The 23477-nt window shown below is 37.6% G+C and overlaps 1 protein-coding gene across 7 annotated transcripts in view; it reads right to left on the bottom strand.

The window, feature by feature from the left end:
* VPS13B (vacuolar protein sorting 13 homolog B) overlaps positions 1-23477 on the bottom strand; it is a 767155-nt gene that overhangs the window by 191698 nt on the left and 551980 nt on the right. For all 7 annotated transcript variants that reach the window (XM_055431816.2, XM_055431817.2, XM_055431818.2 and 4 more), the window contains exon 35: positions 10971-11108. In XM_055431816.2, coding sequence (XP_055287791.2) covers positions 10971-11108 — 138 coding nt within the window. The remainder of the gene's footprint in view (positions 1-10970; positions 11109-23477) is intronic.

Below are 23477 nucleotides of genomic sequence, written 5' to 3'. Positions count from 1 at the left end.
ATGATGCTCTGTATAGAGAACCATAAAGTCTCCACTCAAAAACTGTTAGAACCAGTAAATGAATTCAGTAAGATTATAGGATACAAGATTGACATACGAAAACCTATACAGTCATAATGAAATATCAGAAAGATAAAGTAAAAAAAAAGAATCTTATTTAAAACTGTATCCCCTTTCCCTCTCCAAACAAACAAAGAAAAAAACAGCCCGATTACCCAGGAATAAACTTAACCAAGGAGGTGAAAGACCCATATACTGAAAACTATAAAACACTGATGAAGAAAATTAAAGATGATTCAAAGAAATGGGAAGACATCTCATGCTCTTGGATTGGAAAAACTAATATTGTTAAAATGGCCACACTACCCAAAGCAATCTACAGACATAATGCCATCCTTATAAATATCACCCATGATCTTTTTCACAGAACTAGAATAAATAATCCTAAAATTTATTTGGAGCCACAAAAGACTCAGAAAATTTCCAAAATAATCCTGAGAAAAAGGAAAAGAGCTGGAAGTATAACCCTTCTAGACTTCAGATTATACTACAAATCTACAGTAATCAAAAAACATGGTATTGGAACAAAAATAAACATAGAGATCAATGTAATGGAATAGGAGGCCCATAAATAAACCCACACATCTACAGTCGACTAATTTATAACAAAGGAGGCAAGAATAAACAATGCAGAAAGTCTCTTAAACAAGAATTTCTGGGAAAGGTGGTCAGCTTCATGTAAAACAATGAAATTAGAACATTCCCTCACACTATATACAAAAATAAACTCAAAATGTTTTAAAAACCTGAATATAAGACATAACACCATAAAACTCCTAGAAGAGAATACAAACAAAACATTTTTTGACATAAATCATATTAGGTTGGTGCAAAAGTAATTGCAGCTTTGCATTGTTGAACTTTGACATTTGATATTAGAATATACTCTTAAACAAATATGGTTATGTTATACATCATTTTAATGTGCACTTCTCACTTTTATATTTTGTTGGCTAATGACATTACTTGCTGCTTATTTTATATTTATTTTAGACTATAGAAATGATGTTAGACAAAAAGCAAATTTGAGAGATTTTAAATTTGAGTTAAAAATGGGTTGTAAAGCAGCAGAGACAACTTGTAACATCAATGACGCATTTGGCCCAGGAAATGCTAACGAATGTAGAGTGCACTGGTAATTCAAGAAGTTTTGCAAAGGAGACTAGAGTCTTGAAGATGAAGAACGTGGTGGCTGACCATCAGAAGTTGACAACAACCAATTAAAAGCCATCATCAAAGCTGATCCTCTTATGACTACACGAGAAGCTGCCAAAGAACTCAACATTGAGCATTCTATGGTCAATTGGCACTTGAAGCAAACTGGAAAGGTGAAAAAGCTTGACAAGTGGGTGCTTTCTGAGCTGACTGAAAATAAAAAAAATTGTTTTGAAGCATCGTCTTCTCTTATTTTATGAAACAATGAACCATTTTTCAATCAGATTGTGAAGTGCAACAAAAAGTGGATTTTACACCTGACTAGCTCAATGGTTGGGCTTTCCTGATAGCTCAGTTGGTAAAAAATCTGCCTGCAATGCAGGAGATCTTGGTTTGATTCCTGGGTTGAGAAGATTTGCTGGAGAAGGGATAGGTTATCCACTCCAGTATTCTTGGGTTTCCCTTATGGCTCAGCTGGTAATGAATCTGCCTGCAATGTGGGAGACCTGGGTTCGACCCCTGGTTTGGGAAGAGCCCCTGGAGAAGGGAAAGGCTACCCACTCCAGTATTCTGGCCTGGAGAATTCCAAGGACAGTATAGTCCATGGGGTTGCAAAGAGTTGGGACATGACTGAGCAACTTTCACTTTTCACTTTCAGCTCAATGGTTGGACTGAGAAGAAGCTCCAAAGCACTTCCCAAAACCAAACTTGCACTTAAAAAAGGTCACAGTCACTGTTTGGTGGTCTGCTGCCCTTCTGATCCACTACAGCTTTCTGAATCCTCATGAAACCATTACATCTGAGAAGTATGCTCAGCAAATTGATGAGATGCACCAAAACCTGCAATGCCTGCAGCCAGCACTGACCAACATAAAGGGCCCAATTCTCTACCACAACCCCTGATTGTTCATTGCACAACCAAAGCTTCAAAAGTTGAACGAGTTGGGCTAGGAAGTTTTGCCTCAGTTGCCATATTCACCTGACCTCTCATCAACCGACGATCACTGCTTCCAGCATCTTGACGACTTTTTGCAGGGAAAATGCTTCTACAACCAGAGGGAGGCAGAAAATGCTTTCCAAGAGTTTGTTGAATCCTGAAGCATGGATTTTTATGCTATAGGAATAAACAAACTACTTCTCATTGGCAAAAATATACTGATTGTAATGGCTCCTATTTTGATGAATAAGCATGTATTTGAGCCTAGTAATAATGATTTAATATTCACAGTCCAAAACTGCAATTATTTTTTGTACTATTAGGTTGTATACTATTTCTTAGATCAGTTTCCCAAGACAAAATAAATAAGAGCAAAAAAAATGAACAAATGGAACCTAATCAAACTTAAAAAGCTTTTTCACAGCAAAGAAACAAAATGAAAAGACAACCTATGGAATGGGAGAAAATATTTGCAAACAATGTAACTAATTAAGGGTTATATCTAAAATATACAAACAGGGACTTTCCTGGTGGTTCAGAATTCGCCTTGCAATGCAGGGGACACAGGTTCAGTCCCTGGTCAGAGAACTAAGATCACACATGCTGACGAGCAACTAAGCCAGTGCACCACAACCAGAGAGCCCTTTCTGACACAACTGAAGACTTCTTGCTCTGGAGCCCACGTGCCACAACTACAGAGTCCATGCAAATTAGAAGTATGGGGTTAACAGATACAAACTACTACACACAGAATGGATAAGCAACAAGGATATAGTGCATAGCACAGGAAATACAATAATTGACAATGGTCTGCTAAAAAAATGCTGAGTCACTATGCTGTATTCCTGAAATTAACACTATACTGTAAATCAACTCCACTTCAGTTTAAAAAATTAAGCAATAAAATTCTTGGTCTACTCTCTATTTGACATCCTGACTTCAAGTTTATTGTTTTATTTTGATAAATCAAAAATAAACTATGATAATACAATGCTGACAATGCAAACTGAAACCCATAACCCCTAGGAAATGTAAAAGTCAAGGTTCTCACAGTTTTATTAACTAGTTTACATTTCTTAAATGTAGAAGATAGCTTGCTAGTACGGTTGTAAAACTAAAATAGAGATAGGACTCCAGTGATCAAGCTGTGGACCTTGGCCCTATTTCTGGAAAGAGAAAAGAACAAGGGGTTAACTATCAGGGTTACAATAATAAGACTAAATTAATTAAAATTAGCTTTCTAAGATGCTTCCTTTTACTCTGCATCTTCTTATATACAAAAATCATATTACCTATTCTTCATTTTCTACTCCAGAAAATGTCAGGAGGCTATTTGTGTTTTTTCAGGTTATCTTAATTTCCCTGAGTCAGTCATCTTCTACCTATGTCTGGATTAATTCCCAATAGTAGTGAATTCTGTAATAACAGAACATAAAAGCAGATATCATCATGAAAAGTAAAAACATTTTAAAAATACACAAAATTGGCAGTAAACAACTTAGCATTTCTACCGTATATTCATTATAAACAAATCTATTTGAATGGTGCGTTACTATATCTGAGAAGCTTTTAAAGTACTATTTCACATTATTCCAGTATGTAGTCTCCTTCAAATCAAAGAGGGTTGTGGAAACAGGAAGTTCTAGGATGGTTAGGAATTTTTTTTAAGTGAAAATTAAAATCCTTGCAACCTATACAACAGTAAATTTATAAACAATGGACTACAAAAAACTAAAAGTCAAACAATATTTTAAAATAAAAATTAAATAAAACCAATCCAAAGCTGGAATGAAATCAGGAAAACTGAAAATGACATAGATAAATGAATTAACAGGTTAGTTAAGGAGAGAGTAAATAAATGATTTTATTATGAGAAAAACTATCAGTGGCTATGTGTTTCAACAAGTGACACCACATATATTAAAATGAAAAAAATAGGAAATTATAGTCATAGCTTTGATATAACCATGTTGCCTAAAATTATATGAAAATTGTGATATGCTAATTATTTATAATACAACATAAATGTGGGAATGTTCTCCCAATTTGGCATAAGCTTTTCTTCGCTGTCCTTTAAGTGTCATTTAGTGGCTACAGTGACAGTATTCAAATACATGTCTGCAAAGAAACAATGAAAAAAATACCAGGGAGTTCAAATATTTCTGTAAATGACCTTAAGTTAATTAGAAAAATCTGCACCCTTCCCAGTTCTTCTTCTCACGTGTCAGATCTCATTAAATTAAAAAAAAAAATTTCATTTCAAAGTTAAGAAATCCTATAGTTAACAAACTTTTAAACTGGGATCAAGGGGGCACATTCATAAGTTTCTGTATGATGTCATATGAAGCAGTTCACAGCTGAATTTGAATTTGCAAAAAGTATGAATGAGTTTTCAATATAAGAAGTATCTAACAGTAATTTCTTCTCTATAGGCTAACTGTGCTGGGAACAGGTGGCCCTGCTTTCAATTACGGAGGGCTAGCATGCCAGTGTGAGGCCTGGATTAGTTCACCTTCTCACGGGGAATTTTCCTCGGTTGGGAATGGATTTATTATGGCTTCACACATGGAATAGAGCTCATGTCAGCTGAGGGCAGTGACACATCATATGATTCAAATTAACCTGCTGTGGACTGTTCCGCGGGGCTTAGATTGTGTATTAAAATGACGACATTTTAAAAACAGCTTGAAAGAAACCAGGTTTGCTGAACTGCAATGGTTCCAATTTGTTCCAACTAATCTATCACCTGCTGGAGATATTATTCTAGTGGGTTTCTGGTAGCTGCTGTTTTCCAGGTTTCTCCAAGCCACTGACCTTGCTAATGGGTACAATTGTTGCCTCTGAAGGAAAGAGGTGGGGGTTGAGAGACTTTGAAGGGGTTTTTGATGTACAAGTTGGGACCCACCATTCGCTCTAAGGTACTATTAAGTGAACAGAGGAAATCAGGGAATACTCAAGAACACTGAATTATTTTTCCAAAAACAAATGCTAAGGGGCAGCATATGCATCACCTTGTTTAGATAAAATAATCCCTAAAAAAAAAATCTAAAAGGCTGAATTCAAAAGCTGTTAAGTTTGCACCTTAGGAAGAAAATTTAAGGTTAGGTAGTTATAGTCAGTATTCCCTCTACTCTTCAGGGTCATAATTTTTATTGCTACTGAAAATTTAATTCAAGAGCAAGAAAGGAATGAAGGAAAATACACTATTTTAGAGTTGTAGCATAAAGCATTCTTTGGGAATGATACTTAAAAAATGTGCATACAGATTAAACTAATAGTATCAAAAGATTCTTCATGATAATACTACATAACGTAAGAAGCATTATTTGCAACACTAAAAAAAAGGGCTTTTTATTTTTCAAGGAAAGAGAATGGTACTGGGGAATATTATAAAGCGGAATTTTGCTCCTCCAGTCTTAGCATAAATAATATTGCTCTTAAAATACTACTTCCTAAAATCTGGAAAAATATTTTTTTTCTTGAGTTGCCAAAAATCTATAAAATAACACATAACCTAGAGCCAGACATCCTGAAATGTGAACTCAAGTGGGCCTTAGGAAGTATGACTATGAACAAAGCTAGTAGAGGTGATGGAATTCCAGTTGAGCTATTTCAAATCCTAAAAGATGATGCTGTGAAAGTGCTGCACTCAATATGCCAGCAAATTTGGAAACCTCAGCAGTGGCCACAGGACTGGAAAAGGTCAGTCTTCATTCCAATCCCAAAGAAAGGCAATGCCAAAGAATGCTCAAACTACCGCACAATTGCACTCATCTCACACGCTAGTAAAGTCATGCTCAAAATTCTCCAAGCCAGGCTTCAGCAATACATGAACCGTGAACTTCCAGATGTTCAAGCTGGTTTTAGAAAAGGCAGAGGCACCAGAGATCAAATTGCCAACATCCGCCGGATCATCGAAAAAGCAAGAGAATTCCAGAAAAACATTTCTGCTTTATTGACTGTGCTAAAACCTTTGACTGTGTGGATCACAATAAACTGTGGAAAATTCTGAAAGAGATGGGAATACCAGACCATCTGACCTGCTTCCTGAGAAACCTATATGCAGGTCAGGAAGCAACAGTGAGAACTGGACATGGAACAACAGACTGGTTCCAAATTGGAAAAGGAGTAGGTCAAGGCTGTATATTGTCACCCTGCTTATTTAACTTCTATGCAGAGTACATCATGAGGAATGCTGGGCTGGAAGAAGCACAGGCTGGAATCAAGATTGCCGGGAGAAATATTAATAACCTCAGATATGCAGATGACACTACCCTTATGGAAGAAAGTGAAGAGGAACTCAAAAGCCTCTTGATGAAAGTGAAAGAGGAGAGTGAAAAGGTTGGCTGAAAGCTCAACATTCAGAAAACTAAGATCATGGCATCTGGTCCCATCAGTTTATAGCAAATAGGGAAAGAGTGGAAACAGTAGCTGACTTTATTTTTGGGGGCTCCAAAATCACTGCAGATAGTGACTGCAGCCATGAAATTAAAAGATGCTTACTCCTAGGAAGGAAAGTTATGACCAACCTAGATAGCATATTAAAAAGCAGAGACATTACTTTGCTAACAAAGGTCCATCTAGTCAAGGCTATGGTTTTTCTAGTAGTCATGTATGGATGTGAGATGGACTATAAAGAAAGCTGAGCACCAAAGAATTGATGTTTTTGAACTGTGGTGTTGGAGAAGACTCTTGAGAGTCCCTTGGACTGCAAGGAGATCCAACCAGTCCATCCTAAAGGAAATCAGTCCTGGGTGTTCATTGGAAGGACTGATGTTGAAGCTGAAACTCCAATACTTTGGCCACCTGATGCGAAGAGCTGACTCAGTTGAAAAGACCCTAATGTTGGGAAAGACTGAAGGCAGAAGGAGAAGGGTACGACAGAGGATGAGATGGTTAGATGGCATCACCGACTCAATAGACACGCGTTAGGATAAACTCTGGGAGTTGATGATGGACAGGGAGGCCTGGCCTGCTGTGGTTCATGGGGTGGCAAAGAGTCAGACACGACTGAGTGATTGAACTGAACTGAACCGAAGTAGAGTAGCTGTTTACAGAGATAGAACAATTTTTATTTAATAACACCTATGTACATACTGGTGCCTGGTAGGCTGCTAAGGATCAGACGCGACTGACTGACCTCACTTTCACTTTTCACTTTCACACATTGGAGAAGGAAATGACAACCCACTCCAGTGTTCTTGCCTGGAGAATCCCAAGGACGGGGGAGCCTGGTGGGCTTCCGTCTATGGGGTCACACAGAGTCGGACACGACTGAAGTGACTTAGCAGTAGCAGCATGTACATACTTGGGCTTCCCTGGTGGCTCAGAGGTTAAAGCGTCTGCCTCCAATGCGGGAGACCCGGGTTCGATCCCTGGGTCGGGAAGATCCCCTGGAGAAGGAAACGGTAACCTACTCTAGTATTCTTGCCTGGAGAATCCCATGGACGGAGAAGCCTGGTAGGCTACAGTCCACGTGGTCGCATAGAGTCGGACACAACTGAGCGACGGAACGGAACGGATGTACATACTTTACATGACAAACTATTTATAGTAAGGAAATTTTCTCTAAGGTGGCAAATTCTGGAGTAGTTCAAGGCTGTTATCTTAATGTTCTAGTAGAATCCCAAAGAACTGACATATCGTTGAAACTAATCTCCCCTCAAATAATTTATGTTAGAAAAGTACTCTTGGTTAAAAAATGTTTTAGACTTTGAAGACTTAAACCATTTTATATTGGATATTGTATTTAATTTCTCATAATAAAATATCATTAAGAAAAACACTCAGGGCCTCCCTGGTGGGCCTACACCCTGCAACTAAAGAAGCCAGCACACAGCAGTGAAGACCCAGAGTAGCCTAAATAAATAAATAAAATGAAAAAACAGTCATTCTTTGTATCATTTCCCACTCTCCTATGCCCCCAAATATCTGCAGTTTGAGTCTCAGTAATTGTATGATGGTATTAAGAAAATTATATATAAATATATATTATTAGTGTATGAGTTATATAAAATCTTGGTACAAAAAGTGTAGTCTCCAGATCCACAGTATTCATTTTACCTGTAAGCTTTTTAGAAACATAGAATTTCATCCCTATTAAATCATATTTGCATTTAACCAGAACTCCAGAGATGTTCAAAAGCACACTGCGGTTTGAGAAGCACTGCTATACAACAACTATTTCAATTCATTAATTTAAAAGTTTGAACCTCCAGATAGACAATCTTTATTACTGAATGGGTATAAAATTAGAAATGGCAAATATTTAGTTTCCAATTAAAAAAATATAATAAACACAAAGTACAACTGTTGTAAAAGTCACACATAGTCAAATTGAATGACAGAATGATAAACATATAAGTTTTCATTTGCTCATTGATATTTCTCAGAATTCAAATTATATGGGAGCCACAAAAATATGGTACACAATTTACCGTTGACTTGAAGATCCCATCCCTTTTAGAAACAAATCAATCAAATGTAAACTAGAAGGGAACTTTCTAGCCAAAAGGTGAAAGACTGTGCCTAAAAGCAAAAGAAATCTGAAACTAAAAAAGAGAAAAAGGAAGTAAATGCAAGTTTCCCTATCACTTCTCCATTCTCTGTTTCATTCATTCTGGCATGTTCAGTCTTTTGTCCTGCAACTGATGAAGTAAGAAAGCTACCAACTCTCTGCCACCCTATGGATTGTACTCTTCCAGGCTCCTCTGTCCATGGGATTTCTCAGGCAAGAATACTGGAGTGGGTTGTCATTTCCTTCTCCAAGTTGCAGGTGGATTCTTTACCACCTGAGCCATCAGGGAAAGATCATATACATATATATATTATATATATATATATCAGTTCAGTTCAGTTCAGTTCAGTCGCTCAGTCGTGTCCGACTCTCCGCGACCCCATGAATCACAGCACGCCAGGCCTCCCTGTCCATCACCAACTCCCGGAGTACACTCAAACTCATGTCCACAGAGTCGGTGATGCCATCCAGCCATCTCATTCTCCGTCGTCCCCTTCTCCTCCCGCCCCCAACCTAGTTTAAATAGCAGGTATTTTTTTCTTTTTTTCTTCAGTTCAGTTCAGTCGCTCAGTCGTGTCCGACTCTCCGCGACCCCATGAATCACAGTACGCCAGGCCTCCCTGTCCATCACCAACTCCCGGAGTACACTCAAACTCATGTCCACAGAGTCGGTGATGCCATCCAGCCATCTCATTCTCCGTCGTCCCCTTCTCCTCCCGCCCCTAACCTTTCCCAGCATCAGAGTCTTTTCCAGTGAGTCAACTCGTCGCATGAGGTGGCCAAAGTATTGCAGTTGTTTTTTTCCTACATTGACAGTTGCTTGAATTCAACGAAATATGGTACTTCACACTTACTAACCGAGGACGCACACTCTTTTTCAACAGTCCAGCATTTCAAAGGATGCTTCCATCTTTAATGAATCCTTTAGACTTCATCATCAGCTTCTTCCCTTCCTTCAAGTCTTTAAAACCACACCTACATACTAAATCCAGACACTAAAAATTAGAACTAATTCTTCATATATCTATCTGTTTTAAATCCCAGCATCAGATAAACATGTATAAGACGAACTGAGCCCCAGTGAAAGGGCCAGCTGAGGTGATTTCAGGCTCTTTCTACTCTAGCCCTGATGGTGGGCCACCTTCTCTATTTGTAGTCATGAATCATAATTTACTGGCATGTTGTGGCACACAAACTTAATCAGGTCCACATAGGGATAGCTCTCAATCACCAAAATTCATGCCTTGCAGTATATTGCTAGATATCTTAAGACAGTATAATGCCACAGTTTTAAACTCCTAATGAAGAACTGGTATTCTTTTAATGACTAACATGATCTGCAGCACTTTCAGTATAAAAGAAGGAAAACTTAATGGTAGTAATTTCTGTTAAATAAACAGTCAGATCTCAAAGAGGTGATGTAAGAATAACAAAGAAAAGAAGAGGAATTATCCTCCAATTAAAAATAAAAAAATTAATTAAAAAAACATGAGATGAAGGAGGAAAAAACAGAGCAGCAAAAGGACAGAGTGTGAGGAGGAAATATACAAGAGGAAAAAACCTTTAGTTATACTAAAATTAGTGCAGTATAGAAGTGACCTCGGTCTTTGGAGTCATAAAGACCTGAGTTTGAATGGCTCCTTTGCTACTGTGATCTCAGGCAATTGACTTCATTTTTCTAAGTCTTAGCTTCTTTATTTGTAAAATGGGAATAATTATAGAGGCTACACCTTGGCTTTATAAAAGTATATAAAGTACCCAGTACCTGGGACATAATAAGCACTTAAAACCTTTTGATATCTATATCTATTTATTTAAAATGTAGTGTTAATATGTCTCAAGCACTTTGCTAAGCATTTGAAATGTGTAAGTATTTACCTAATCCAATCTACCTATGTATATTATCTTGTGTATGTATGTCATGTATCCTATCCACCTATCCATTCATGCTCCCACCCATCTATCCATCCATTACCTATTTTATCTCTTCATTTACAGGTAAAGAAACTGAGGCACAGGAGATTAGACAATGGCATAAGGTCCCACAGTTAATAAGTAGAAAAGGCAGAAATAAAATGACAACTACTTTTTAAATTGATAACTACTTTTTGTCAAACTAATGGTAAATTTTAATGCATATTAATATTTGCCTTTTGATCTCTAGAATAGGTAGCCTGAGAAGAGTACACATCTGGAAAACAAATTACTCATGGTTGGCAAAGAACGTCGATTACTAGCAGACTCCATGTACACACACATTAAGAGACAGGAAAAAAAAAGTTTGAATTATGACTTTCTTACCTGGTCCATTAAGAAAATCTTTAATTTGTAGCGTTACAAGTGAAGGTGGAATACCACTTTTGCTGTCTATTTCTCCAGGTACCGTCTGCAGCCAAACTGTGCAATAATCAAGGGCTTCAGGCAAAGTCTTCCCAGGATCTGAAGAGATAAAATTAAAGCTGAAAATGTCAATTACAACACAATCATCAATTCTGGGGTAAGAGTTTGAGCTGATAAGCAAGAGAAAAAACAGTTAAAATAGTGTATATCACTTTTATTAATGCATTTGTTTGTATACATACAGTACATAAATAGTTAAAGAGAAGCCCTCTCTGTACAAGGTAGACAGAGGAAACTGTGTTTTCCAGAACCAGGCCAAAGAGGAAAATATATTTCAAATCTTAGCTCATATCACGATTGAGTAAAGGTAGCTTCTGTACTGAGCTGCTGACTGTTAACAGTTGAATAGATAGATTTCTTTTTTAAAGGGATGTTGGAAACAAGTTAAGGAAAAAAAAAAAAGGGCAACCTTTCCAGATTAAAAAGAGGCATATACATGTTCAAAAATGCAGTGGATTAGTACTACTTAGGGGTTATTCGATCTGTTTCAGTTTTACTGACATTACAATCACTTTTACTGCTAGGCTTTTGAAGTTAACTTCAGTAGCTTTCCCATAACCTTTTTAAATGATAAAATAGGTCAATCTTTCAACAGTTCCAATTATGACTAAAAGTGGACTTTTTCAGTTTTGATTTTTCTATTAAATATTGTGCATTTTAAGCTTTTTTAAGGTAAATATTGTATATTTTTTAAAGTTTCTTTCAGTTATTGGTGATTGCAAATGGAATTTACTTTTTAATGCTTGGCAATCCAGGTTTTATTGAAATAGCTCTTTAAATAAAAACGACTGCTATATCTTGGCATGCAATGTAGTAGGCTTTTTAAAAACTTCTAAATATTCACAGTTTTTCTTTAGTTTCAAGATTGTTTTACTCTGTGTTTTAATGGCCTTTCAATGTCAATTTTATAGGGATGTTCTTGCCATAGAGTCCATCTATTCCATTTTCAGTTGATTTGAAATGTGTTATTAAAGTGTTATTTATTTTAGGTTTTACTGATTGGACTGCATTCAAGAAGAGCATTTACATACTGTGTATTATATTCAACATATGGTTATACAGTATTACTGTCATATGTGAACTGGGCATATAAATCCTGCCTTGGAATTTGTATTTCTTGACCTTATCATGTGATCCTTATGAAACCTTGCACATATGAACCTTTATGTGATTTCAAAGAAAATACTGAAAGCAACTGATCGTGACGTTAGATCTATGTGGTAAAGATCAAACACTAAACTAGTGCATTCTTCTCTTTTTATATGATCAGTGAATTTAAAGCAGTGAGAATATGCATAGTAGATCCATTTAACACTATACTATTCGGTCGTTCAAATATAATGGTCAAGTCTGGTGAAAGGATGGCAAAAGTCTATTGCTGGTAGGATCTATAATCAGTCTGTAGGCTCTATGTAGCCTGTCAAGACCTGAGCATCTATTTCTAGGTCTCACCTACGTAGTCATCATTAAGAAGAAATCATTATTATCAAGTAAATGATATTGTGCCAGACCTATATAAGGAAACATAATTCTTGATTTTGCAGATGACACAATCTAGAGAAAACAATGAAAAAAACATATAAATGATGTAGCTGAATAAATAATGAACAGACATGAATTAAACTGATGTAGAAATATTGATATGATGTGTAAAAACCTGGCAAATAAAAATTAGGCTGATAAGTATAACAAGGTATAAAAATCATATATTTAAACTTGAATGGCAGAAAAGGGATATCATGACTATATGAAGAGTTCGTATAATCAATACAGACACTATAGAAAAATGGGTAAAGGGTAGACAAAGCACTTATTTATGAAGAAAATAAACAAGTAATAAATGAAGAAAAACAAATGGGATAAAGCAGTTAAAATATAAACATTAAGAAATACTACATCTTAGAAATAATTAAAGGAAAAAAAAACCTTTTTAAAATAAGTAGAGTTTTCTACCTACCAAGACTGATAATGTCTATGCAAGAGGAGGGTGAAAAAGCTGACTTAAAGACCAGCATTCAAGAAACTAAGATCCATGGTATCCGGTCCCATTACTTCATGGCAAACAGATGGGGTAAAAATGGAAACAGTGACAGATTTTATTTTCTTGGGCTCCAAAATCGCTGTGGACGGTGACTGCAGTCATGAAATCAAAAGACGCTTGCTCCTTGAAAGAAAAGCTATGACAAACCTAGACAGTGTATTAAAGAGCAGAAAACATTACTTTGCCAACAAAGGTCCACATAGTCAAAATTATGGTTTTTCCAGTAGTCATGTACAGATGTGAGAGCTGGACCATATAGAAGGCTGAGCACGAAAGAATTGATGCTTTAGAACTGTGGTGCTGGAGAAGACTCTAGAGACTACCCTGAACAATAAGGAGATCAAACCAGTCAATCCTAAAGGATATCAACCCTCAATACTCATTGGAAGGACTGATGCTGGGAAAGATTGAGGGCAGGAGGAGAAGGGAGTGACAGAGGATGAGATGGCTGAATGGCATCATCGACTCAATGGACATGAGTTTGAGCAAACTCGGGAAGATAAGTGAAGGATAGGGAAGCCTGGAGTGCAGCAGTCCCTGGAGTCCCAAAGAGTTGGACATGACTTAGCGACTGAACAAACGTAACACATACACATACAAATTCATTGTAGAATTGTTTATCATAGCAAAAAGTAGAAAAGAACTTAGTCATCCATCAACAGATTAATATTTAAATAAAAACCAATAACCCATACAATGTTTAAAACAATCAAGATTTGTATGTATTGACACAGTAAGACAAACATTTTATGCTAGCAGTAAATAACAGTGGTTGAATATTTTTTCATTTATTGGCCATTTAGGATTCTTCTTCTAAAAATAAATACTCATTTTTCTATTGGGTTCTTTTTCTTACTGATTTGTAGAAACTCCTTATATATTATGGGTGTTAATGATCTGTTTGCCATGTGTAGCAAATGTTATTTCTTGGTATGTAAGTTGCCTTATAGTTATATCCTGATGCTTTTTACATGCATACTTTTGAATAGATGAGGTAAAAAATTATTAACATATCTTATGGATTTATCCCTAGGTTGAGTATATATTTTCCCATAGTCTATTGGAGCATTTCTAAGATCTGTTTTTACCTGCAGCTATTTAATCCTTCTGGAGAACACTGTTTTATGAAAAAGGAAAAAAACTCCTCAGTCTCACTATTAATTCAGTTCAGTTCTGTCGCTCAGTTGTGTCCATCTCTTTGCGACTCCATGAACTGCAGCACACCAGACCTCCCTGTCCATCACCAACTCCCGGAGCCTACCCAAACTCATGTCCACTATTAATTAAGCTTATTTAAAACAAGAAACAATTTTTTTTTTCACTCGACAGATAAGCAAAAACTTAAAATGTGTAATATCTTGTGTGGGGGAGGAAGAAAAATTAATTCAACCATATATGATCGGTAAGAGTGTGTGAAAAGTGGAAGCGTTAGTTGCTCAGTCATGTCCGACTCTTGCGACCCCACGGACTACAGCCCGTTAGGCTCCTCTGTCCGTGGGATTTCCCAGGCAAGAACACTGGAATGGGTTGCCATTCCTTCTCTGTGGATTTTCCTGACCCAGGGATTGAATTCCCCTCTCTTACATCTCCTGCATTGGCCGGTGAATTCTTTTCTCCTAGCGCCAGCTGGGAAGCCACATATTACATCCTGTTTAAAATGTATAGCTGCATTCAGACGGCTGATATAAGAACAGAATAACTGAAATTAAGAACATTCAGGAAAACATAGGTTCATGGTTGATGAACACTGAATGTATGACAGGGCTGGTGGCTACCCCCCGAGTTTTGGCTAAAGTCTCTACTCTGGATATGCCTATAGTCACTGTGGTGAGAGGAAGCAGCAGCAGTAGCAGAAAGGTGTATGAGGATCCCAGAGGATAGTTCGCTCAGGTGTGTAAATCACTATTTAGTCCCTCTGGCTCTCAGGGCTAGATGATGTGTGGCATGACTTCTAGACTTCCTGAACTGTCTTCAATTTAGCTTCCCCTTAATTACATCATCAGGTCTAGAAAATAGGATTCATATTACACATTCCTTGGGGTTAATATAGCTGGAAAAGTACCAGAAAAACCAAGATTAAAGGAGCCTGTGAATATGATACAAACGGAGTGACAAATAGGGATGACTTTATCACACTGGAAGCTCCATTAGACTCTGCCAGCTTTCTTCTTCATACTCGGCGAATGCCTATTTAAGTACAGTAAGCTATCAAGAATAGCCCCTGCTGATGTTAATGAGCCTGTTTACATTTACACTGTTGTCCCTAGGCCAAAGAATCAGGAGAAAGCCATATCTTATTATGAGTAATAGACTGTGGGAAATGGGTCAGGAACACATGATAAACTGCTCACAGCCATAAATCTTGTTCAAAGTCAGTTAGCATTCGCTTCCATGAGACACTGGTATTGACAAAGTTATAATATTTGGGTTGACCTGGACTTCAAAACAAAATACTTCATCATATCATATCACAAAGAACACCAAAGGGAAGATTCAGAGCTTAAAGTCCACTCCCAGATGGACCAAGATACTGTTGGCTTTTATAGAGGCTTGATTCAGATTATATTCTTTGTGCTTGTAGATTACTTTGTCTTCTTCACAAAACCTTCATTTCACTTAACTGCTTAGGAGGTTTTTCTCTGATTCTGATAAAGTCATCTTTCTAGTGCTGCTCATTATTGTTATTTTTTGACCCTTAGCCGATGTTCACAGAGTTAAATATGTCTTTGCTTAACATTTGAATTACATAAAATATAACATGACTCATGTGTTCAGCTCACAATGAAACTTTAGAAATGAATTTATTTTCTTTGCAATCTTCTACTTACAAAAAACTTGTTTTCCAAGCTCATATAGAACAGCTGAGTGCTGCAGACTTTCTAAGTTTCATAGTTACTCGGTTTTGTTTTATTAATACTATGTGGCAGGATATTTCTTTTTCATAACTAAGCTGAATTTTCAGTAAGGTCCCAATGAGGAGATATTTTCCCACAGATTTCAGTGAGGATTTCCTCATTTTAAGATTGATATAATACTGAATGTATAATGAAGTCCATTTACTTTTATACCAGATACTTCATAGAGACAAAACTCCTTTTTTTTTTGTTGTTGCCATGAGTAAAAACTTTGAATTTTAAAAGCTTTGTGTCATAAGAATCTCTTTATTTCAAAGCTACATGATGATTATAAAGAGAACCAGAGGGAGACTCCATGCCAGCATCACCTTCTTCCTCTTTCCCCCTCTCCTGGTACAGTTACTACCAACCACAGGTTTACAATGGAGTTGATAATTCATGTCTGTTTCTGCTTTACCTTCGCTACTTTTATGCTCAAGAACACCTCTCACAAAGGAATGGATTAAAGAAGGGCAGAAAGAGAAATCAGTCCATTGGTTAGTTTCCCTGAAAGTTCCAGGCAAAGATTTCATGGAGGAAGATGCAAGGAACTACAGTTACCATAATGTTTTTGACTCTGTGATTCAATTTTCTCATGATACCCTTGTCTTTTACATTCTATGGAAAATGAATGCTAAGTTAAATAGGGAGCAAGGTCAAGGGAATCAAATGTTCCCATGATAGTTCCTCTAAATTTATGTTACCAGAAAATATATTATTAATTGAAATTTGGGGGATAAATTTTGGAAAATAAATAGGATTACTTGGGTTTTGGTGTGCCTCACTTTAAGCATGTTTTCTTCAGTAAGCAAATAATCTGTCGTCTTATTTCTGTATTAGCTTCTTGCTGTACTAATGAAATCCTGTTGCTGTTTGCAATCCTAACAAAATCTTGCTAGGTACTATCAAATACTTTTGAAATTATATCATGCTTTTTAATTTTCAATCCTACTGATGCTTACTGATGATATACAATTAAAATTAACGTGTTCCCTAAACTATTACTGTAGATTAAAATTTTAGCAACTTTTGGCTTTGATTTCATATTGCACTGAGTTTTCCTTCCTTTCTCCCGCCCACCCTGAATTTTCTGATAGTAGCACATCATGAAAACATCACAAATTTCTCAGTGGCACAATACAAATATTTGTATGATGTACCACTGCAAACAGACTCAAGATTTTACTTGTCTCCATTTTACTAATTCTAGAAAGTCTTGAAAGATCTACTGTTTGGTTTTTAAAAAATAAAAACAGATTATATATTTTATTCACTTTAAAGCCACCTGTTATTATATCACAAGCATGCTGAAGTCTGCTATAGGTACTGAACCCAGGCATATCCCAGGATGCCACAGAGGCAAAGTGGCATCTATGACTGTTTAGGGAGACTGGTTCTCTTTGGCCTGAGGTATCCAGAGCCATCATGTTTATGAAGTGAAGTGAAATGAAAGTTGCTCAGTTGTTTCCGACTCTCCGTGACCCTGTGGCCTATACAGTCCACGAAATTCTCTAGGCCAGAATATTGGAGTGGGTAGAATACTTTCCCTTCTCACCCCAGGGATCGAACCCAGGTCTCCTGTATTGTCAGCAGATTCTTTACCAGCTGAGCCACCAGGGAAGCCCAAAGAGGTCACTGAGCCTAGGACACCATCAGGGACGCAATTTGTAACAGGAAAAAAAATGTGTAGGGTAATGAAAGAACATGAACTCTGGAGGTAAATAGTGAAGTGAAAGTGTTGTCAGTTGTGTCTGACTCTTTGCAACTCCTTGGATTGTAGTCTGCCAGGCTCCTCTGTCCATGGAATTCTCCAGGCAAGAATACTGGAGTGGGTTGCCATGCTCTCCTCCAGGGGATCTTCCCAACCCAGGGATCAAACCCGGATCTCCCACATTGCAAACAGATTCTTTACCACCTGAGCCACCTGGGAAGCCCTGGAGGTACATAGATCTGGATATAAATCCTGACTCCTTAAACTGGGTAAATTTAATTTTAACTTCCCTGAGTCTCGGATTGTTTTCAAAATGGGGATAATAAACTAAATTATGGGAATGTTGAGAATATTAGATAATATATGTACTGTGGTTTGTATGGATATGTTATGGAAGACGTTCAATAAACAGTCACTATTTTGTTTCTTAAACACAAACTCTAAACAAAATAGGAGTATGTGTGTGGTATATCTTTCAAGTATCCATTCTTCTTAGTTTTTCATTTTTTTAATTTTGAAAAATCTTTACTGCTTATATAAAATAAGAGGAATATAATGTAAAAGGTAAAAAATAGTGGAAATTATACTCAATTTTGGGCTTCCCCTGTGGCTTAGATGGTAAAGAATCTGTCTGCAATGCGGGAGACTCAGGTTCGATCCCTGGGTCAGGAAGATTCCCTGGAGAAGGGAACAGCAACCCACTCCTATATTCTTGCCTGGAGGATACCATAGACAGAGAAGCCTAGTGGGCTACAGTCCATGGGACAGCAAAGAGTCAGACACGACTGAGCAACTGTCACTTCACTTCATATGCCCAATTTTGACCTTAAAACCTACTAAACTTCTTAATATTTAACTTTTCAAATAATAATTATTGAAGTCTGAAATATGAGTCAACATATTTTACTTCCATATAAAATAATCTTTGCTAAGGAGAAATTATAGACCTGACAATTTCTTTGCATTTTGGTTCTGATAGTTATCAAAACTGTATTCTCAGCTTCTTTCTCATCCTTTAGAAATGCTTGGCCTATAAGTGAGTCAAGGATATGCAATTTGCAAGCCAAAATTGATTCCTTTTCGTTTTTTAAACTAGAAGATAGAGACTCCTTCTACAAAGGTGGTTGGGTATATCAACCTTTATACAAAGGAGACTGAAATGACACTTTAAAATAATTTATAAGTAAATATAGTGAGTCCATCAGGATTTCAATTTCACAGGGCTTGATTTTTAAGGAAGATCAAGAAGAACTCATAACTAGCCAGAGGAGGGAGGGTGCGAGGAAATACCTAAAGAGGACTCAGGGTAACAGGCAAGGGCTTAGAGAGTCCCTACTCTCCTTTCCTCTCTCTGGCTTTATCCACTAGATATTCCTAGATGGTTCTTTAGTGGAATCCTTTTGTTAACAGTCAAAAATACACAAAAGTTTCCTTTAACATAAACTGAATAAAATGTCAAGGAAAGCATTTTGGGAGGATCTATTGTATGTGATCAATTTGCCTCTATGTATGAAATTCATATGGTTACAGCTCCCAAGCGCCTCCTTCAGAAGTCATGGTTATACTTAGCTTTGGTATGCTCAAAAATGATTGCAAGTGTAACTCCTTTCAACCAGTGATTACTATCAGAATAGTCACCTTCCAACCACTGGATATGCAAAAGGGAAAGCTATAGGTTTACTGAGTTGCTTATATTTTTCTATATTTATTTTTTGCTCCTTAGTTTAAAGGCTATCTGATTATTTTATTTTTTTAAATGTAGCCACAGAAGCAAATCTAGTCCACGAGGCTTCTACAATACCTGAAAACTAAATCATGAAGGAACCTAGATCCATAAAAAACAGTAACAATTCAATGAAAAAACAGCAAAATCAACCAAAAATTCAATTCTAAATTGCTATATAAATGGTCAGTGGCACAGTTTCCTCGTCAATATTTAGGCATTTGACTAACTAACCATTTAGACTAAGCATTTTTTTCACCAGATGGTCAACACTGAAATCAGACTGATTATATTCTTTGCAGCCAAAGATGGAGAAGCTCTATACAGTTAGCAAAAACAAGACCAGGAGCTGACTGTGGCTCAGATCATGACCTCCTTATTGCCAAATTCAGACTTAAATTGAAGAAAGTAGGGAAAACCACTAGACCATTCAGAGATGACCTAAATCAAATTCCTTATGATTATACAGTGGAAGTAAGAAATAGATTTAAGGGTCTAGATTTGATAGATAGAGTGCCTGATGAACTCTGGATGGAGGTTCATGACATTGTACAGGAGACAGGGACCAAGACCATCCCCATGGAAAAGAAATGCAAAAAAGCAAAATGGCTGTCTGAGGAGGCCTTACAAATAGCTGTGAAAAGAAGAGAAGCAAAAAGCAAAGGAGAAAAGGAAAGATACAAGCATCTGAATGCAGAGTTCCAAAGAATAGCAAGGAGAGATAAGAAAGCCTTCCTCAGCAATCAATGCAAAGAAATAGAGGAAAACAACAGAATAGGAAAGACAAGAGATCTTTTCAAGAAAATTAGAGATATCAAGGGAACATTTCATGCAAAGATGGGCTCGATCAAGGACAGAAATGGTATGGACCTAACAGAAGCAGAAGATATTAAGAAGAGGTGGCAAGAATACACAGAAGAACTATACAAAAAAGATCTCCACAACCAAGATAATCATAATGGTGTGATCACTCACCTAGAGCCAGACATCTTGGAATGTGAAGTCAAGTGGGTCTTAGAGAGCATCACTGCGAACAAAGCTAGTGGAGGTGATGGAATTCCAAAGGAGCTATTTCAAATCCTGAAAGATGATGCTGTGAAAGTGCTGCACTCAATATGCCAGCAAATTTGGAAAACTCAGCAGTGGCCACAGGACTGGAAAAGGTCAGTCTTCATTCCAATCCCAAAGAAAGGGAATGCCAAACAATGCTCAAACTACTGCACAATTGCACTCATCTCACACGCTAGTAAAGTCATGCTCAAAATTCTCCAAGCCAGGCTTCAGTCGTATATGAACCGTGAACTTCCAGATGTTCAAGCAGGTTTTAGAAAAGGAAGAGGAACCAGAGATCAAATTGCCAACATCCGCTGGATCATGGAGAAAGCAAGAAAGTTCCAAAAAACATCTATTTCTGCTTCATTGACTATGCCAAAGCCTTTGACTGTGTCGATCACAATAAACTGTGGAACATTCTGAAAGAGATGGGAATCCCAGACCACCTGACCTGCCTCTTGAGAAACCTGTATGCAGGTCAGGAAGCAACAGTCAGAACTGGACATGGAACAACAGACTGGTTCCAAATAGGAAAAGGAGTAGGTCAAGGCTGTATATTGTCACCCTGCTTATTTAACTTATGTGCAGAGTACATCATGAGGAACGCTGGGCTGGAAGAAGCATAAGCTGGAATCAAGATTGCTGGGAGAAATATCAATAACCTCAGATATGCAGATGACACTACCCTTATGGCAGAGAGTGAAGAGGAACTAAAAGCCTCTTGATGAAAGTGAAAGAGGAGAGTGAAAAGTTTGGCTTGAAGCTCAACATTCAGAAAACAAAGATCATGGGATTTGGTCCCATCACTTCATGGGAAATAGATGGGGAAACAGTGGAAACAGTGTCAGACTTTGTTTTTTTGGTCTCCAAAATCACTGCGGATGCTGACTGCAGCCATGAAATGAAAAGACGCTTACTCCTTGGAAGGAAAGTTATGACCAACCTATATAGCATATTAAAAGGCAGAGACATTACTTTGCCAACAAAGGTCCGTCTAGTCAAGGCTATGTTTTTCCCGTGGTCATGTATGGATGTGAGAGTTGGACTGTGAAGAAAGCTGACTGCTGAAGAATTGATGCTTTTGAACTGTGGTGTTGGAGAAGACTCTTGAGAGTCCCTTGGACTGCAAGGAGATCCCACCAGTCCATTCTAAAGGAGATCAATCCTGGGTGTTCATTGGAAGGACTGATGCTAAAGCTGAAACTCCAATACTTTGGCCACCTCATGCGTCGAGTTGACTCACTGGAAAAGAGTCTGACGCTAGGAAGGATTGGGGGCGGGAGGAGAAGGGGACGACAGAGAATGAGATGGCTGGATGGCATCACCGACTCGATGGACATGAGTTTGAGTGAACTCCGGATGTTGGTGATGGACAGGGAGGCCTGGGGCGCTGTGATTCATGGGGTTGTGAAGAGTCGGACACGACTGAGCAACTGAACTGAACTTAACTGAAGCATTTTTTTCACGTCATAAGATGTGACAGGATGGGGAAAAGGAGATTTCCAGGTTTGAAATTCCAAACCTGGAGCCCATATAAAGGAAAAGAGGAAAAAATTAAAATGGCTATTGGTGTGTGTGATCACCTGGGTCTACTGGTTCTAATTTTTTGAACCAAACTTTCCATACCTTGCTAGAAGAAAGTACATTCCTTCCACTTAATGATGCTAATCAGCAGATAATATGTGAAGCATCATCTCAATTTATTCCTTTGGTTTTCTACACTGTTTCATGTCGTGCTTGATCCCTTTACTATTTTTTTTGTTAATGTTGAATTCTAATGTTGATGAGTTCCTGGTGGCCCAGTGGTTAGGAATTTGCCTGCCAATGCAGGGGACACCACTGGATCCCTGGTATAGGAAGATTCCACATGCCTTGGGGCAACTAAGCCGCAACTACTGAGCCTGTACTCTAGAGTCCATGAGCTGCAACTGTTGAGCCCACATGCTGCAACTACTGAAGCCCATGCACCCTAGGGCTCACGGTCTGCAACAAGGGAAGCTACAATGAGAAGTCCGTGAACCACAATGAAAGAATAGCCTCTGCTTGCCACAGCTTGCAGGCAGCAATGAAGACCCAGAGCAGCGAAAAATAAATAAATAAATTCTAATGTTGGTTTCAGATACTTTATATGACATCTGATTAAGATTCAGAGCAAGGACACAGAGGAAGCTGTTCAGTCAAAAAATGCAGTCATATAAATTCATGGAAGATCAAATTCATCTAAAGTGTAAGCTTCAGCTCCGCTCTAAATTTGGGTTCTGTAACACTGAAGGCAAATCCAGTGACTGTAAATGATTCTTCTCATTTTTCTTCACTACGAGTATATGCTGATGATTACAATTGGTGTTAAAAAGGGCCAGGACACTAATCTTTTTATCATGTCCAAAAAGGAAAGTCTTATTACCAGTAAGCTCTCCTTTCTAATACTAATAACTACAGAAGTCCCAATTTATAGTTGAATATTTCATAGTTTCAAGGTATTTCACAAATATTATCTCATTTGGAGGTCAGACTAAACCATCAAACTACAAAGAACACATATTATTATAAAGGTATACCTTGTTTTATTGCGATCTGTAGATACTGACTCTTTTAGAAATTGAAGGTTTGTGCAACTCTGTCAAGCAAGTTGACTGGTGCCATTTTTCCAAAAGCATTATCTCATTTTGTGTCTTTGGGTCATCACATGTTGCTAAGTTTCCGATATTTCAATTTTTTTCATTATATTTGTTATGGAGATATGTGATCAATGATCTTTGATGTTACTATTCCAATAGTAGAGCATGTGGGCTCAGCAGTTGTTTTAGGGTGCCACAAAACATGCCCATATAAGATAATGAAGTGTTGTATGTATTCTGACTGTGCCACTGACTTGTCATTTCCCCATCTCTCTCTCTCGCTCCTCTGGCCCCCCTATTCTCTGTGCTCAGTCACTACTATCATATCCACCTCTTTGTGACCCCATGGAGGTAGACTGCCAGGCTAC

Source organism: Moschus berezovskii, chromosome 16 (genome assembly GCF_049115385.1).
Source record: "Moschus berezovskii isolate FMDL1 chromosome 16, NW_MosBer_1.0, whole genome shotgun sequence".
Taxonomy (NCBI): Eukaryota; Metazoa; Chordata; class Mammalia; order Artiodactyla; family Moschidae; genus Moschus; species Moschus berezovskii.
This window is presented reverse-complemented; position numbering and strand designations above follow the sequence as displayed.